The sequence below is a fragment of the Primulina eburnea genome, chromosome 7, assembly GCF_022965805.1.
Source record: "Primulina eburnea isolate SZY01 chromosome 7, ASM2296580v1, whole genome shotgun sequence".
Classification (NCBI taxonomy): Eukaryota; Viridiplantae; Streptophyta; class Magnoliopsida; order Lamiales; family Gesneriaceae; genus Primulina; species Primulina eburnea.
In genome coordinates, this window is record NC_133107.1 from 5,628,613 (window position 1) to 5,648,133 (window position 19,521).

At 38.8% G+C, this 19,521-nt stretch overlaps 1 protein-coding gene and 1 long non-coding RNA gene across 3 annotated transcripts in view; one reads left to right on the forward strand and one right to left on the reverse strand.

Annotated features, from left to right (window-relative positions):
• Positions 1 to 19,521, forward strand: part of LOC140836914 (protein ENHANCED DOWNY MILDEW 2) — a 30,188-nt gene that overhangs the window by 7,064 nt on the left and 3,603 nt on the right. For both annotated transcript variants that reach the window (XM_073202790.1, XM_073202791.1), the window contains exons 8-15: positions 3,045 to 3,292; positions 3,366 to 3,461; positions 3,539 to 4,045; positions 4,227 to 4,371; positions 4,443 to 4,544; positions 13,849 to 13,941; positions 15,090 to 15,131; positions 18,988 to 19,098. In XM_073202790.1, the coding sequence (XP_073058891.1) occupies positions 3,045 to 3,292; positions 3,366 to 3,461; positions 3,539 to 4,045; positions 4,227 to 4,371; positions 4,443 to 4,544; positions 13,849 to 13,941; positions 15,090 to 15,131; positions 18,988 to 19,098 (1,344 nt within the window). The remainder of the gene's footprint in view (positions 1 to 3,044; positions 3,293 to 3,365; positions 3,462 to 3,538; positions 4,046 to 4,226; positions 4,372 to 4,442; positions 4,545 to 13,848; positions 13,942 to 15,089; positions 15,132 to 18,987; positions 19,099 to 19,521) is intronic.
• On the reverse strand, positions 15,931 to 18,981 carry LOC140836915 (uncharacterized). The gene is made up of 2 exons (XR_012119184.1): positions 18,503 to 18,981; positions 15,931 to 16,076 (listed from the first exon to the last, which is right to left on the reverse strand). It is a non-coding gene; the product is annotated as an uncharacterized lncRNA (long non-coding RNA).

Here is a 19,521-nt window from a genome sequence, read left to right on the forward strand (position 1 = left end):
CCGAGAACCACCAATCAATGGACTCTTCCTTTTGAATTTTGATTGAAACCGAGAACTCCCCTATCAAGCTGTCCTTAACTGAAATGAATCTAGGATCCCACATAATCAAAATTCCCCCTGCCCGACCCAATGCAGGTAAAGTAACCCACTCCACAAACCTTGATTTCCATAAACTTGAAATAAATCTCCTATCTACCACCTCCCTCTTAATTTCCTGCAACACGATTAAATCCGGTTTTTCTTTAACAATGACGGCTCGTATTACCCCCCTACGTCTTGCTGAACCCCCCCTCCCTTAATATTCCATGAAAATATTTTCATTGATTAACCTCATCACCCTCTACAGACATATTAAAACTACTTCACTTTCACTCCATCAACTATACCTTCAACCTGATTGTTTGAGGAATCCACTCTTTCCACTCCCATCTTTATTAGACATTCATTTTCAACAGCCCACTCATTTTCTTCCCTTTCGAACCCCTCATTACCCACTTCTCCTTCCTGCCCAGATTGCTGTCCTAAGAAGAATTTCCCCGACATACCCGACTTCTCAGCAAACTGCGTTGGCCCCCCCTAGCTGACAACTGAAGCCCTCCCACGAACCCCTCACCCGATACTGACACAGGAATTGAGTACAAAGATTTTTGATCAAGAAAAACAGAAGGAGAATTGGGTAAAGTGCTAACCTTCCTCGGAGATAATGCAAAAAAAATCACTTAAACCTTCAAGTTCCATTGAATGCGGAGATGACTCATCTGAATTTAGTGAAAGATGACTGCTGCCGTCACTGATATTACCTTCTTCCTCTGACTTGGCATCCATTGCATCATTTGATATTGTTTGATCCCATTTCCCATATTCTGCCTCATGCATATGAATCCCATTCTCGATGACTGTAAGAAGTGGATCTCCTCGCTGTGTGAACTTAGCTGTCTCTTTCTTTGACCTCCCAATCTTCCTCTGCTAAACAAACTCAAATGTTCTTTCTTTTGGATTGTTATTTTCCTCTATGTTGTTGATTGTCCCTTTGAGAAATTCGTCCTCTTCTTTCGGCCTCAATTTCTTAAGAATCTTAACTTGCCTGCCTCGAAGCAATGGTTCTGAAAAGCAGCATCTTCCTTCCGTCATTTGTCCCGTAGCCTCGGCATCATGTAGTCTGAAACGATGTGTGATGGCCGAACCACCTTTTTGAGAGTTATGCTTTGTCAGTTTGTCTCGAAGGATCCTTCATCCGTTGTATGATTCTGATGTTTGAAGTTTTCCGAATCCATTTTCCTCTTGTCACCATCATGATTTTCATAATTACCATTTCCAATACCTTTCTTCGATGAACCCCAACCCGCCAACACTCTAGCACCATTGCTACCACTTGAGCATACGATCTTTTTTCATATGTTTCATAAACGTCTAAGTTGACTGAATCCACCATCACTCGAATATCCATCGGCCCTTTTGGTGTTAGAATCTTCAGAATCCTATTTATGAAACCACCTTCCAATCCCACCACTTTAATTTTTGCCGCTGACAAATCTTTTAGGTGCAATGTGTCATAGCTGATGCTCAACAATCCTCCACATTTATCTTCTATGCTTTGGAAAAGTTCAATGGTCCACAGATCCCAAGGTAACCCGAACAATCGCACCCAACTATTGCAGCATTCAAACACTTCTTCTTCACAATTGACTTGCGGCCTCCATCTGTCAAAAAATAAAGTAACTTGTTTCTCCATAAAGCATTTTTTCAATCGCAAGTAGAATGTAGCTTCCTCCTCATTGTGCGGCCACCACACTGCTTTGTTAGCTTGAAATGGAAAAATTTGAACACCTCTCTGAACTGCCTTCCCAAGCGTGATTCGCACCAAATCCCATGAAGTATTCGCACTTTCCCTTGTTATAATGAGTGATCTCCAGTCTTTAACCATGCACGATGATTTTTGTTCATACATTTCATCTTCCTCAGTTTTCTGTTTGCCTTGATTCGGCCATGGTTTTCCAATATTATGTGATTGTTCCCTAGTCTTCATTCCTCCAGTAATGCACATAAAATTATCCTTTCTATGCTTCAAGAATTTTGACAGATTGTGATCTACCCATTTCCAACCCCAATCAAATCGCCCACTTGGTGTGATAATGCGCTGCCTATTTCCGTTTCCTCCAAATTTAGAGATCTCGAGATAGCTTCCTCGACCATTCATGTATTTCTGCATAATTATCACTGAGTCTCTGTCTCTGAACCTGTTAAACCTGGAACATAGTTGAGGTTTACTAATGTATTCCCTCAATTTCAGCAAGATCCATTTTAAGCATTCCAAATCCACTTCCAGCACATAAGTCGCGTTTCTGGTTCTCTCCTTCAAGCACACAGATCGGCCCATCCTCCCCCTACTGATTAGAAACAATTTCTGCTCTATTTTAACCTCACACACTGTCGTGAAGTTATTCCGAAGCATCCCTCTGTTCATGGCTGAAGTATTCCTAGAAGCGAAGCAATTTCGAACCGAAAAAGAGAGAAAAAATTTTGTTTGAGCGGACCTCCGACGGCCGGAGTCCGGCGCCGGTGAATGTTGAAGGTGCAATCGGCTGAACTTCGTACTAGAGGTCAATGGACGAACGATAAGGAAGGCCGATTGGAAGTTGTATGGAAATGTTCGGAGGAGGGAGAGAGCATTTTCAAAAAATTCTCTCTCTAGGGCTATCAATTTTTTACAAGTGCCTTTCTCCTGATTCATATTACATTGAACCTTGATGGGGCTTGGGGTGAAGCTCCTTATGGTTAATTTTAACATTCCTGTGAACTTTGATTGCATTAGTTTGCTGAGTTCCTACTGAGAGTCTTCTTATGTGTGGGAATGACTTAACAAAGGTTGACATTTCTGCAATACCCGTCAACTCTTTTAATTTTGATTTGTCCTTTTTCTTGTGTTGTTATAATTTCATCGTTTTTGTGGTTCTTTTGGCTATGTGGAAACGCTCAACATATGGGTAGGTGCTTGCGATTGTGTCTCTTCGTATCTAAAATGTTTCTGGCCTGTCATCTCGCAGGTATTTCGTTGTGGTAACGGTGCTTGTGGGCACTTTTATCATCCCTATTGTGTGGCAAAACTTCTCCACCCCGGTAATGAAGCTGCAGCAAAAGAACAACAAGAAAAGATTTCTTCTGGGGAACAGTTTGCATGCCCTGTACACAAATGTTCTGTTTGCAAGGAATTAGAAGTGAGGTCGGATCGTGAGTTGCAATTTGCCATTTGTCGCCGTTGTCCTCGGGCATACCACAGAAAGTGTTTACCTAGGTAATTTGAATCCTGTTAGCAAACTTGTTTGAGATTAGCATTATATCATTTTCTTAGGTTGGATGCTTGACAGGAAAATTGCTTTTGAAAAGGATGTGGATATGTCACGAAACCTAGTGCAAAGAGCTTGGGAGGGACTGATTCCTAACCGTATATTAATATATTGCTTGTGAGTGCCATACCCCCTTTATCATCTGGTTTATTCTTAATTGTGTACGCTTCACCTAATTATATTTTTTGAATCAGAAAACATGATATCAATCCTCAGTTAGCGACCCCTACCAGGAACCATATAAAATTCCCGGGCGTTCAGCAAAAGATCAAGAAACAGCTTCCATTGGAGTCCAGCAAGACGAAGCTTCTGTCGAAGGGAAGCAGTTCTGCTTTGGAAAATTATGCTGGGAAGAGAAATGCTGTAAAACCACCAGAAGGGGTGGAAAAGATGTCCTTTAATTCAAATCTTGGTGATCTTTCTAGAAAGAGACTGGAAAAATTTCCTCAACAGGGGTCTTTTAAAAAGCAGAAAGTGTCTTCTAACAGATGTTCTCATGTCAAGCAGAATCAATCCAACACTATTGATAGTGACACATCTTTAGGTGGTAAATTGTTTGCCACTTTCTACGGTGCTGATTCTGAACCAGCGAAGTCTAGCAGGGGGGAAAGAGGTGACGTCGAATATGAGAAATGCCAGAAGTTTAAGCCTGAGAAGAGGATATACAGTTCTTTGATTCTCGATGCTGATACGAAAAAAAGGTGTTACTTATTCCTTACATGTGTTTATACCCCTCCTCTATTTCTCTCTCTCCCCCTATGTGAACCCTGGCCATGGTCTACTTGTTTACTAGGGTATGTAAACATCCAGGGGTACATGGCCATAGTATTAGAGTTTTCTGTAAATTGTAACTCTCTATTTTCATTTATTTTATGTTTGCAGAATATCCTCTATGATGAAAGATATTTCATCTTCAATTACCATTGACCAAATTAAGAGAAGGCATAAAGGACCATCAACTCATGGTTATTCTTCAAGATCTGCCGCAGAACATATTACATTGGGGAAGGTGGAGGGTTCAGTACAGGTATGTACTTAAGGTGTTCTCGAAATATACTGACTAATCTTAATGGAAGTTAAATTTTGGTGTCACTGCAGGCTATACGTGGTGCACTAAAGAAATTGGATAATGGAGGCAGCATTGAAGATGCCAAAGCAGTATGCGGGAATGATCTTCTCATCCAGACGATGAAATGGAAGGTAGTTGTTCAAGATTGAAGGCTTTTTTTTTGAAAGAAAACATAATTTTATTTAAGTATTAAGGATTACATTAGCGGATAAGCAATCCGCGAACTAAAGAAATATTACAATATTACACGACTGTTACTAAGACCAAACATATTTCCAGTCCGGAATCTAGTCCGAGATTGTAAGATGTTTGTAATCCGGCACTACTATCAACCAGCTTGCAACCCTTAATTTTATTTTTCCCCAAACGTTTTCTAGAGACTCCGACTTTTCTTCGAAAATTCTTGCGTTTCGTTCCAACCATAACGACCAAAACGTGCACTGAACAATCATAGACCAAAATCTCGAATGTCTTCTCCTTGCTTGCTAGCTTGGTTCACTTACGAGCATATCTTCTGCCTTCTTCGGGTAGCCAAATGCTATATGAGAATGAGCAATGTAGTAGCAAATGATCTTGACTCTCTTCGTTCTTTCGGCATAGACTACACCAATTCGGGCTTAAAGCACAGGCCGGCCACCTTCTTTGCACAGAGTCGCAAGTCTGTAATTTCCCCAATGCCACTAACCACGAGAAAACTTGAATCTTTGTTAGAACATGTACATTCCAAATATTGCGAATGAATGGAAATGACTGGGTATTTGTAATTGTGAAGAATGAATTGTAAAAAGACCGAACAGAAAACAAACCCGAGGAATCCCCAAACCACAATCTGAAGTCCCCCACCCCTCGCTGAACCCTCACCGTTTCTAAGACCCCTAACAACGCTTCAAACTCACTTTCCTCTATCTCATTGAAATTCCTTCTAAAACCCAAATCCCAACTAATAGCGGAGCTACCGATTCTACTATCCAAAGAAGCAAAACAACGGATTGGGTTGTTAATGGCAGTAGAACTACTGAACAAAGAAGGGAAACGCTCTTTGAATGAAACTCCCCCACCCACTCATCCTCCCAAAAGCGAATAATGTTGCCCTCTCTGAACACTCCCCTAACCAACAGATGAAAAGCCAGGAATGATCGAGAAATGCATTTCCAAGGACTTCTGAACGTTGATCTCTCCCCCAACCCCAAATCCCATCCGTTATCTTGAAACCCATAAAGACTGCTAATAACCTTTTTCCATAAGGTCTCTCTTTCCACCGACCCTCTCCACCACCATTTTCCAAGTAGTGATCTGTTTCGCAGACAAATATTTCCGAGTCCCAATCCTCCCCTATCTTTTGGTTTACACACTTGTTCCCATCCAACTACATGGCAATGCTTATTCCCATCGGCTCCATCCCAAAGAAAGTTCCTCATTATTTTTTCCATCCTAAGTGCCACATGATTAGGTACCAAGAATAACGACATATAATAAGATGGCATTGCACACAAAACTGCCTTGATCAATGTAAGCCGTCCTCCTCTTGATAGGAAAGACTTTTTCCAACTTGCCAATTTTTTTGTCATTTTGGAGAGTACCCGTTCCCAAAATTCCAACGCCCTCGGGTTGCCTCCCAGGCGGAATCCCCAAATATCTAATCGGCCATCTTCCTTTTTTACATCCAATATCAACTGCTAATTCCTCAACTTCATCATCCGATCTATTAACTCCCATCAATTCACTTTTATCCCAATTTATCCTTAATCCCGAGTGACTTCCAAAGTTATTGAGGATATCCACAATTACCAACAAATGTTCCTTTGACTTTGCAAAAAAAAAAGTGTCATCCGCAAATTGGAATTGCGAAATTTGTATTTTTTGTCTACCAACATCAAGTCCTACTACAGACTTATCTTCCTTTGCCTTGTCAATCATCCTTCCTAGCCCATCCACAACCAGATTAAAAAGAAAAGGAGATAATGGATCTCCCTGTCTAAGTCCTCTTTCCCCTTTGATTTTACCTCGTGGTCTTCCATTAATGAATATCGAAAAAGAGACATTAGAAACGCACCCCTTGATCCACCTCCTCCATCTCTCCCCGAAGCCTTTTTTTCCCAAAACATAATCCAAGAACTTCCAATCAACATTATCATAAGCCTTCTCCAAATCAACTTTAAACACCCAACCTTTTTTTTTATTTTTCCTATACACCTCGACCACCTCATTCGCAATCAGACAACAGTCCAGAATCTGTCTTCCCCTAATAAAGGCACATGGGTTCTCGGCAATGGTAAAACTCAAGATCATCTTCAATCTGTTAGCCAAAACCTTTGCCAAGATTTTGTACAAGCTTGTAATCAAACTAATTGGTCTAAAATCGTTGATCCTGATAACATTTTTTTTCTTCGGGATTAGACAAATGTAAGTTTCGCTAGTAATGCCGTTGACAATTTTTTTTTCAAAAAATTCAGCGAAAACTTTCATTACGTCCTCTTTCACCGTGTCCCAATTTTGTTGGTAGAAGGCCATCGTAAACCCATCCAGTCCCGGTGCTTTGCACCCATCACTTTCAAACACTGTTTTTTTAACCTCTTTCTCCGCAAATGGCTCCCCCAACCCCTCTGCTTGAGTTAACTTATCTGACTCCAGTCCAATCCATGAAAAACTCCCTCTACCCCATCGAAATCCCACTCCACCCCTTCCGATTTCCTATAAAGATTCCTGTAGAATCTTATAATCTCCTCTTCTACTTGTGTATCCTCCGTGACTACTGTCCCATCCTCCAATTCCACCTTTTCTATCGTTGCTCTACTCCTTCTGTTGTTCAACAATGAGTGGAAAACTTTTGAGTTCTGATCCCCTTCCTTCATCCATTTTATTTTTGCTCGTTGACTATCCATATGCGCTTTTCGGATTATCAAGTTTTCCAATTCATATTTTAACTCCTTCCTTTCGTCATTTAAAGTTTCAGACCACGATCCATTACCTTCTAACACATCCAGCTGCTTAATCTTGGAGCTCAACTCCTTAAATCTAATGCCCACATCTCCTCATTCGACACTTTTCCAGTTTTTAACCTCTGCTTTGATCATTTTAAGTTTAGTCATGAATTTGTAACCTTCCCAACCACGAGTAGCGGTGTTATTCCACCATTGCCGAACCAAGTCCTTAAATTTCCGATGAGACAGCCATACATTTTCAAATCTAAAAGGAGTCGGGCCCCATCTCACTTTCACCGTATCAAATATAACCGGGCAATGATCCGAAGTAATCTTTGGTAGAACCGTTTGTCTAAATGTTGGGAACATGTCATTCCAACCCTTCGTGATAAGGAATCTGTCTAATCGACAACAGATTGGTTCTACCCTAAGTTTAGACCAAGTAAATTTTGCATTAAGGAGTGGTGGATCAATTAGATGTAGCTTGTCAATCAAATTGTCCAAGCAAGTCATACTCGTGGTATTAGATCGGCTATTAATCTTTTCCCCCGTGTTCCTAACCACATTAAAGTCCCCTCCCAAACACAACCTGTCACCGCATATTGAGTGCAATTCAGCTAATTCATCCCAAAAAGCCTCCCGATGTCTCGGCTTGACCGGTCCATAAATGCCTGAGAACCACCAGCTTGATTCTTCATGCGTACGAATCTCAATTGACACTGGGAACTCGCCTATTAAGTGACTTAAAACTTCCACAATTCTGGGATCCCACATTATCACTATCCCCCCTGCACTTCCCACCGACGGTAACCACACCCAGTCCACAAATCTATGCTTCCACACAATGGAGATAAAACCTCTTTCCACCCTTTCTCTTTTTGTTTCCAGTAGCACCACAATATCTGGATTTTCATGATGTATGACTTTTCGAACAATTTCTCTCCTTCTAGCAGCCCCTCCTCCTCTAATATTCCAAGAAAAAATTTTCATGATGACACATTCGCTCCCTTTGATGTTGAGCCTCTCTCATAACTGATCCCGCACTTAAGTCTGTATAGTTCTCTGCTAAGCATGTGATTTGACTTCTTAAGTCTTTGCCCATTTCTATCAACTGTAATATCTTCTCCCCTTTTACCTTCCTCACAGATTGTGTTTACCATGACAGCCCTTTCTGGATTTGCTGTCTCGATTCCCGGCTTTTCATCTACCCTCACCATCCCCCCTCCTAGCAACCCACTAGACAAGCCCAAAGCTGAAAACGAAGCTGGTAGAAGACAATGAAGGTTGAAAGAATGATTTAAAAAAGAAGATTGTATATCTGAGAGTACCTGACCCACGTTAGCATTCATGTTTACCGTTTTCAGTGGCTTGGTCGATGAACTTGATGCTTGTGGAGATGAGAAGAACTCCGCCAGTGACTCAACAATTTCCTCAAATGCGAAGGACGGTGTAGATTGTACTGAATCCTGCGAATCAGATTCGAGTGATTCTAAATCAGCTTTGCCCAGATCATCAAGTGGTTCCTCGTAGTCAAATTCATCTCTATAATCCAGCCCACACATATCCTTCTTTGTGCCTAAATCTCCCAGATTAATACAACCATGAAGGCCAGGTTCCACCTCGATTTCCACATCTCCTTTCTTTTTTCTTCTGTGATAGGTATTCCCAAACGAAGGCAATAATCTCTTGTTACTTAGAGCATCCACCCCGTTGTCCTTGTCCGCAATCCTTTTGTCTTCCACAGAATTGATTGAAGAGCTGCCGAATGTAGAAATGTCTTTCGGAACGATTCTCGCCAAGATCTTAGTAACCTTGCCCCCCTTATTATTGTAATTACCGCTCCCACTTGACGAGTTATTTTTTTCCTCCCAAATGTTCCTCGATTCCTGCACTTCAATCCTTTTTCCCATACTGATATCTGCTTCAATTCCTATCCCCATTTGTTCCTTATTGATTACATTGTCTGATGTATCTCTATTGAGATCCCCTTTACAGTTCCCGGAATGGTGTATCCCATTTTGCTGTATTCTTCTTTGAATATTCGTGTTTCCCCATCCCGCCAAGGTCCTCTTGCCATTCACCACCACTTGTGCATAAGTTTGTTTTTCATAGCTTTCATAAGCCAATGAATCAAATGTTTCAACTCGGATAGTTATCTCTCTAACCCCTCCTTCCATCGGTATTGTCATCCTACTATGAATGAAACCTCCTTCAATTCCCTTGACCTTGATTTTAGCAGCTCCAAGATCTCTATATAGTAAGGTATCAGCATCAATTTCCAGCAATCCCCCACAAGAGTCGCCAATGATTTTAAAATTAGCCGGTGTCCATAATTTCCAAGATAACCCATATATACTAATCCAACTGTTGCAGCATTTTTCTATAATATCCCCCGAGTTAATATCATCTTTCCATGCCTCAAAATCCAAAGAAATCCCATAATTAAAGAATCCTCTCTTCAATTGTAGATAAGAGGAATATTCTTCAGCATTGCTAGGCCACCAAACCGCCTTATTCGCTTGGAACGGATAAAGTTCTACCTTGATCTTCGTAGCTTCTCCGAGTGCATCATGGATTTTTTCCCAAGAGATATTGACCCTTCCTTTTGTGACAATCAGTGCTTCATCCCATTCCTTTCTAAGAAATTGTCTTCCACTGCCTTCCGAACTTATCCCCTGGCCTATGCATTGGTTCCTTTGTAACACCCGATCATCCTGCTTGCAACACATAGCCTTCCTGTGATTCGAGCCTATATTTGCTTGATTTATATCCATCGGATACTGCCCTGACAGCAACTTCCCCAATGCATTTGATATATTTCTCCATCCAGCTGAATTATTACCGTTTGGCACAATGGTGGTTGATCTCCTTCCGTGTTGTGTAAATTTTGATAACTCCAAAAATCTTCCACGCTTGTTACTAAGATGCTGTATCGTGAAAACAGCGTTCCTGCCTCGAAATCTGTAGAAATCTGTGTCCGACATTGGTGCAATGGTGGTGGCGAGGAAGGGAGGGTAAGGAGCAGTTGTGGATGAACGTAATTAAGAGCATTTATGGTCTTCAAGTTAATGGATGGGATTTGGGTTTGGCTAGGACCTCGACTTCTAGAAGCCCTTGGAAATATATTTCTCGTTCCTTCCCGGCAATTCAACTGTTGAGTAAGTGGGTTTTGAGAGGAGGTAATTACATTAGGTTTTGGGAGGACGTTTGGGGGGAGAGTCTTTGTCTCAAAGATCGATTTCCTTCTTTGTTTTCGATTTGTACCGTCGTCAATAAACCTATTCGTCATTTCATTGAGGTTTTTGAGTTAGGAGACAGTCGTCATTTTCGTTGGGATGTGCGTATAGAAGAAATCTTAATGAAAGAGAGTTGGGGGATTTTGGTAATTTATTGGGTGTCATTCATTCGGTGACTATCGAGTTGGGTTCGGAGGATAGAAGGGTGTGGTTGGGAGATTCTTCGGGTCTGTTCTCAGTTCGTTCTTTTTACGAGTCATTCTTTCCTATCCATAACTTTCCAGTTTTCCATCAATACATTCATATTTGGAAAGTTCCTATCCCGCAAAAGATTCAAATTTTCTCGTGGACTGTCGCTTTGGGCAAGTTACAGACCTCTGATTCGGTGCAAAGAAGATGGCCATCATGTGCTCTACGGCCACAGTGGTGCTGCTTGTGTCAAAACAGCGACGAGGATCAGGATCATTTATTGCTGCATTGTTCTTTCTCGAGAAATATTTGGATTAAGGTGATGCAAGAGCTGAAATTTCTTTGGATTACTCCGAGGAGGGCCAAAGATATGTTCACCATAGATCCGAGTTTTGGCAAGGGGGCTATCGTGGATACTTTCTGGTACATGGTTGTTCATTACACGTTCTGGACAATATGGCTAGAGAGGAACAACAGAATTTTCAATGACTCGTCTACCTCGGAGGACAAACTTTGGGAAATGCTGAAATTAAGAGTCGCACAGTCAACAAGGAATTTAAAAGAACTAGGACATCTAGCTATTTCAGATGTTGTTAGGGATTGGAGTTTTGTAACAATTTAATTTTATGTTTTGATCACTTTTAATTCGCGGAAAACTCTTCCGCGTCTTTTGTTTGGACCTTTAAAATTTCTTTTCAATAAAATAATGTTTCCTATAAAAAAAAAAAAAAAAAAGAGAGGGAGAGAGCATTTTCAAAAATTGTCTCTCTAGGGTTGAGCAGAAATTCTATTTTTGTTGTTAAACAGATTGAAGGCTGATCTCTCTATTCTCTTTGTTCATGCCTCTTAGTATTCATAATTGATGATTTACACATTCGTCATAATTGGCTAAAACTCTGCAAAGTTTTGGTAAAGTTGAATAATGATGTTCTGTTTTGTCTTACCGAAAGGAGTTTGTTGTGTCATTTATTTGGAAACTTATTGTAGAGTCAACATCTGTGGGACCACCTTGATCCAGTGGCATGAAATGGACTATCTGGTGGGTGCCGAGGGTGAGTCGTCAAACTTTATGCTCTATCTGCTTCCATATGGCACTGACTGCAGTGTGTGTTGGTGCGGCAGACGCAGCATGAGAAGTTGCTGGGCATAGTCGCAACTATAGTTCTCTACTTAAACTTTATATTTTAGGAATGTTGCATCTCATGAGGACATGGCCCATGTTTGCTTTGGATGAATAGTTTGAGCAAATACATCTTTGTCCATTGAGAATATTTAGTCTCTGACTACCTTGCTCAGTTTGATGAAAAGAGGGTTTGGTGGAACTTACCTTCTGTCAGTCCTGTTGACTGTTCTCCTCCCAAGGATTGGGCTGAAGTTGAAGGTGTTTGCTAGCCTTTATAAATTATATAAGTTAAGAGTAAAACATTGAAACAAAGACTGGCATCTGAAGGTATCTTGAAGTAAGCACAACTTAGGTTGATCGAAATTTTCTGCTGGGTCATGTAGGGAGAAATATGTCGAAAGTTTGTTTATACCTAATGCATGTTTAAGAAGCATCTCAAAGAGATACATATTTTGGTTTATACATTCTGTAGCTTTGAGAAGCATCGCAGCGGTACAAGTTACCCCTTCAATTGCCTAACAATATTCTGGAAACTTTAAAAGACAAATACATGGAAATCTTGATTAGTACAAGGTAACAACCAAATGTAAAGAGGTGGTTCCTGGTTACCATAGTTTCCATAGCTCACAGATTTCTCTAGTTTGAGAGTTTATAGACCTACTTACCGCAACCTGCATAGGAAATAGAATTGCTCACGGCTGTATTAAGGTATGCTTATTTAGGTCACATATTTGACCAGTGTATAGGGAAGTTGAGTGACGAGGCAGAATGGCGTTTGCTCATGTGCTATTGGAAATTATAGTCATAGCCTCTCCAATATAATATTTAAGTGTCTGTGGATACTTATTTTATTCTTTAGATGTAATTATAAGCCGATACTATTGTGTAATTGAACACTGCAAATACTCATTTTAGTTTACAGAGTAAGGAATTATAATCTGTTGACTAATTTCTATGTGAAACAACTTTGATTAGATTCTGCAAACAACTTGCATTATATTATGAAACAAATCAAGGGTAGGGCAGATGTTAGTAACTAGCAAGATAAAAGTTTAACATATATATTTGCTAAGTGAAGGTATAATTTTGCCGTGTTTTTGTTACATTGTGGTATTGCACCAAACTTTTCTGCCTTATATGTTGTCATAAAGCAGATGTCATCGTGTAAGCGATGTGGAAAATGCCTGGGTTCGCATCATCTTTACTCTACCACTATAAATTTTAGTTTAGGTTTAATGAACTAAGTCCGTTAACTGTTTTCTACATGAAACTACTCTGGCCAGGAAACATTTCCATAATTTGTGATATAGGTTCAGGGATAGAAAAGAATGTTCAATGTTAAGGTATATAAAATATACACGTGTGCGGAAAAGGGGATATGGTCGGGAGCTTGGAAACGGTCATACATTCTGTCATTTATAAGTTTGTAATGAGAAGTTACCAGCTTGGCTAGGGAACGATATTGTGAATTATTATATGAAGTATTCAACTCTGGGATTATTAAAATTATATGCACTGATATTCCAGTAAATTTCCTTAAATCCTTTGTTCTTTTCCATTGTTTGTACGTTAAATATTCTGTGGTAACGTAGTACGAGGATAGAAGTTTAACAAAATTGATGATTAAGTGGATAAATAACATTGAGGTTGCCTTTGTTACACTGCCTCGAGCTTATCTGACTCTGGAAACTGTTTTGGTGTTACTGTGTTACCTGGACAAATTATGGAAACAGAAATGCTCTTTCATTTTCATTTTCCTTTTCCTTTTTAAGCAGGATCTGGAATGCTCTAAGATTGTATTTTTAAGCAGGAATCAGACTCTCTTAAGATGTGATTAAATCCTTTATCAGATGCTAATGTTTGGATTATCTAGTGATGAAAATTTTATTTACTTACATCATGTACCAAAACTAAATTTCATTGGATTAAAGGATTTGTATTTTACATGTAGATGTCTTTTGTGCAGGAAAAGATGAAGGTTTATCTTGCTCCATTTCTATATGGCATGCGCTACACATCCTTTGGTCGTCATTTCACCAAAATAGAAAAACTGAAAGAGGTTAGTTGATTTCTTGGAACTTTTATGGGAGAGATTTATGTTTATTGCTTGAAGAAATCATTAACTATTTTTAGTGTTACCAATGAGCACGTTTGAAATCATGATTTTAGTACCTATAATTTTAGTCATCTTAGGGCCTGGTGCTAAAGCTCTCATGCAAGATTGTAAATGGGGGGAGGCGGTGGCGGGACGGTCGGTGACCGCCTACAGCCTCGGCCGCCTAGGTGGTGCCTAGGCGGTTGAATTTTTTTAAGTAATTTTTTTATAGATAATCATATACAATCATGAAATATAATCACAAATAGTCATCATTTTTTATGTAAGATGTGTAATTAAATAATGTTTAAGCACAAAGAAGCTTCATACAATATAACATCATCTAGATAATGTGCAAATAAATATATAAATGCAAACTAACAAGATAACTAATAAAGATTCGTCATTATATTAATGCTATCATGCTAACAAAGTAATATAAATACTTTTACCAAAAAACTAAGTTTAAATTTTAAAATTCAATCCATTATCCATCATTAGAACAAGTACTAGATTAAACATAACGAATCTTCCAAATCATCTACTTATGCACCCAGTGTGTGGTAGACTTAGTGGTTGAGATTTGACAGTGAAAATCAAAAATAAAAAAAACTTGACTGGCCGCTTCGCCCGCCTGCTCACCGCCTCGATCCGCCTCTCCAACTTCATATAGCTTGGGTCGTCTAAAATAGCCGTCTCATGCGTAGGCGGTGCGGTCGAGGGCGGCGGCCGCCTCGAGTTCGACCACCATTTAAAACACTGCTCTCATGATATGTTCTCAGAAAAATGCACTTGTTCTTATTTCACTAAAAAGAAGCAGCTGTTTTTGTTGGTATTCTCTTTAGCACAAACTACTCCCGATATGCAGTAAGCTTTTGTGTGAATGCATGCATGTGGCTTTCCATATTTTCTGTTGAAATGCATGTGCGAGTCTCTTTTACGGTCCTTTGCGTCGTTGTAGCAATCCTGAACCCTGCGGGATACTTTTTTCCCATTCAAAGTAATGTTTTCTCCCTAATTCATGTGATCCATTAGTACCCGTTCATCTTGACTTTCCTAAATGGAATCTTTTATTTTGTTTACTGGTCTGATTGTGTGGTTTCACCATGCAGATCGTTGATGTGCTGCATTGGTACATTCAAGATGGTAACATGGTAATAGTCTACCTTTTCTTCTGATTCATTAGGACCACCAGTCTCCTATATTGGTCTATTATAACTTATTTCTAGATGACATTGTTGAGCTTTTGAATACCAAAGTGGATGAGTCTGTTGTAGAAAATCGTGTCATTTCAACCTCTGAGCTCTACGGTTGAGGAAATTTGAGTTCTATATTATCTCTGGAGGTACCGCATCATTCAATTATTTTGTTTACTAAATATTTGATAATTAATCATCGGAAATAGGGGGAAATATTTACGCGGTGTTTGAATAGCCCTTCATAGTTTTGGTGTTGAATTTTATCCGAAAATTTTGAGATTGGTTTGCTTTGGAAATTTTAAATAATAAGTAAATTTTGCATAGAAATGATATCATAGAGTAAGAAGTGGTACTGTGTCATGATCGACTTAGTTAGTTAAATTTATGTTTCAATTCTAATAAAAAATTAGAAAGAGAAAAGTGTGATTATGTGATAATTTTGTTTCTATATTCATTTGTTGACCTGTGAAATGTTTTGGATTCAAAACCTGAGAATTTTTAAACTTTCCTTGCTATAAACTGCTCAAACCAAATATTTCTTCATTTTGCGGAGCACTGAGATGTCGTCTCAAGATGCTAATCAACAGCAGCTGTATTGCTGTTACAGTCTTGCCGTAACAAATGGCTTCAGATTTTTCAGTTGCTTAGATGGTAAGGCATGAGAGATGTATTGTATCATACCGAACTGTATCATACACGGGATAAAGATGAATAAATTTGCAGGGTCCATGAGGATCTGTTTTGATTAAAAAACAAAAAGACGGGCTTGCAGAATTGCAGACCCTTTAAAAGTGAAAGTAAATGCTGTTTAAGTTTTATAACTTGTGATCTGGACTAAACTGAATTTAGGAAAGTTGTAGAATATGCTGTCATTTGGCATGTTGTCGTAATGAATGAGTGCTTCCAATTGCTTTAGAGGGTCAGAAAGTATTACTAAATTTGTTTGAATTGATGTGTGAATGATGTCTAGGAAGGAGGTTCTTTAAAATTTAAAAATAATAGTGTATCGGGTCAAAATGTAACTATTGAATAATGATGTTACTTCTGGGGCAGATTAAACATCAGATATAAAAACAAGGTCACAATTGACTCTTGCTTTGACCTGTATATTCTTTAGAAAGACCAGCTCGTCTAACTTTGAGCACTCAAATTGAGGCAGAGAAAAGAATGAGCAAGTTTTTGTGTTTGATGATTTTTTTTATTATAAGAAATGGTATTTTATTAATAATATGATAAGAAATAAGTACATCAGTGGACTAGTGGTCCACTTTCATCATGAAGTACTTAATATAAATGTTGTATTAATGATACACATAAGCTCAATCTCGTAATATATCTAATATCGAGACATTCTTAAAATATCATGAGTGTCGATCCACATAGCAACTTTGATCTTGTTTTTTCCCAGCAATGTTCTCTAGTTTTCTCCTTATCATAACAAATTTTTCGATTTCTTTCTAGCCATACTATCCAACATATGCAATGAACTACGACTTGCCAAAAAATTCTTCTCCTTTGTACCAGTTAGCTGTCCTAAATCCATAGATAATAAATCCTCGTTGACTTAGGCATAACCCAAACCAATCCAAGCTCTTGCAAAGCTCTAGCCCACAATCCGGCCGTGAATGAACAATGCATGAGCATATGATCCTGAGTTTGTGTTTCATTTACACAACACACACCTATTTGGGCACATAGCAATTGAGGGCCACATTTTCTGCATCATCTCCAAAGTCGGTAGCTTACTTTGAGTCGCTGTCCACGAAAATACCTGAATCTTTTTTGGAACAGGAACCTTCCAAATAACATGGAAAAGATGAAAAACGGGGAAACGAGATTGGGGAAAAAGACTCGAAGAAAGATTTGATTGAGAAAATACCAAAAGAATCTCCTGTCCACACACGAAAATCATCTACCTTTCAATCAACCTAGTTCTCTATATAACTTGGACAACTGAAAAAGCTCCTCATCTCTCACAGCCTTTATAAAATGAAAATCCCAGGATTAAGTAGACGTGGCATTGTTAAAATGGACCAAATGTAATATAGGCAAATTGTGAACCACGGATAACCGAAATAATGCCGGAAAAAGTTCTTTAAAAGAAGAATCCCCCCACCACATGTCTTCCCAAAATCTAGCCTTGTTACCTCCTCTCACCTTAATTGAAACTCACTGCTGAAAAGTCGGGTATATTCGGAAAATAAACTTCAATGGGCATCTGAACGTAACGTTTCTTGCCAACCCTGCATCCCACCCATTCTCTTGTAACCCATATTTACTTACAATGATTTTCTTCCACAACGTCCCATTTTCGCATAAAATCTTCACCACCACTTCCCCAATATGGTCTTGTTTCTCAAGATAATATTCCCAACACCCAATCCGCCTTTTTCCTTAGTTTTGCGCACATGTTCCCTCGCGATCAAGTGACTATATACATCTCCATCCGCTCCGTCCCATAAAAAATTTCTTGAAGTCTTCTCCATTAATTCCGCTATACCTTTAGGCACCCTAAAAAGAGACATGTAATATATCGGAATTGCATTTAAAACCGATGATATCAATGTTAATATTTACCCTTTTGACAAAAAGTTTTTTTCCAACTTGCCAATTTTTTCGACATCTTAGCCACAATGGGATCTCAGAACGATGCTGGTAACGAATTTCCACCTAAAAGCACTCCGAAATATTTAATAGGCCATTTCTCCGTACCACATCCAATTTGTTGTGCTAACAGTTGAACTTCTCCTTGTTCACAGTGTATGGTCTTGAGTATTGTATGTTGCTCTCATTGAGGTGTTCCTTATGTTAGTAGTCTTGTAACATTGTTGCGGAATACTCATCCGCACATAATATGTAATCTTTAATTATTCTAATAAAATTAGTTTCTTATAAAAAAAAACAGTAGATACCCAACAAAGCACTATTTTTCCAATTTATTTTTAATCCAGACATTTCACGAAACGATCTCACAACTTGCACCAAAAACCTGATATGGTCCTCATTCCTCACAAAGAAAAGAGTATCGTCCGCAAGTGAATGTGAGATATCTCTATCATGTCTCTACCAACCTCGATCCCCCTTATAAAATTCTTTTCCTTGACTTTGTCAATCAATCTCCCCAACACATCCACTACCAAATTAAACAAAAAAGGAGACAAGGGATCTCCTTGTCTAAGCCCTTTATACGCCTTAAATTTACCCCTTGGCCTCCCGTTGATCATAGCAGAAAATGATACATTCGACACACATCCTTTGATCCATCTTCTCCATCTCCCTCCAAACCCCTTTTTCATCAAAACAAAATCCAGAAAATCCCAATTCACATTGTGTTTGATGAATTGACTTTATGAATGTGATATTGTGATGTTAAAGTACCGTTTGAACTTGAGAATCTCCCTTTGAATTGGTTTAATAACTTTCAGATTTGTTTCTCTGTCTCTTGTGTGTCCTATGATTTTTTGTTTAATAATGTGCTGGTTGATGACTATCATCTTAGAAAAGATGCTTGAAGGATGAGAGTTCATGACAGATTTTCCTGCATTTACATATGCAGCTGCAATTTGAGCCAGATAGTTCAATAGTTTGCATTTATTTCTTATTTTTCCCCCTTTTATTCAGTTGATTTTGATTATATCTTTCTTTGAAGTTTAAATTTCTCTAGTTATTGTTGAACCTGTAGTTGCTTGCATTTCATTTCTAGAATGCACTCTGAAGCTCAGATTGAGATGGAATTAATTCAATATCAATTACTAACCAACATGTTTTCATAATGATTGTCCTGCATCTTATTTTGTGTTTTGTTAATCAGCTGGTCGATTTCTGTTGCGGTTCAAACGATTTCAGCTGCCTCGCAAAAAGGAAGCTCGACGAGGTCGGAAGGAGGTGCTCATTCAAAAACTATGACATACATCAAGCAAAGGTGAAATTCATCATTATTTAACACTTTACATAATTTTTAAGATTTAAGTAAATTTATTAAAGATCCATCGAGGACTACAGAGTAGTAAAGCAGCTCAGTGGTCACTGATCAAATGCTTTTTAGTTTTTATTATAATTGTCGAGAATTCAACCAAAGTCTCAAATTGGAAATACATGAAGAAGATCATGGGTTAATAAGATGAAAATATATTTCCATTGGTATGAGCCATTTTGGGTAAAGTCTCAAAACAAATCCATGATGTTTATGTCAAAAGTGGACAATATCATGTCATTGTGTAGATATGTGTGTTCAATTGTACAACAAGTAGTATCGGAGCCATGGTCTAGATCGATTTTGTGGGTAGAATCTTCGGATACTCAAACAAAAATGTAGGGCTTCAAGTAAACTAGTGATGAGCTCTCG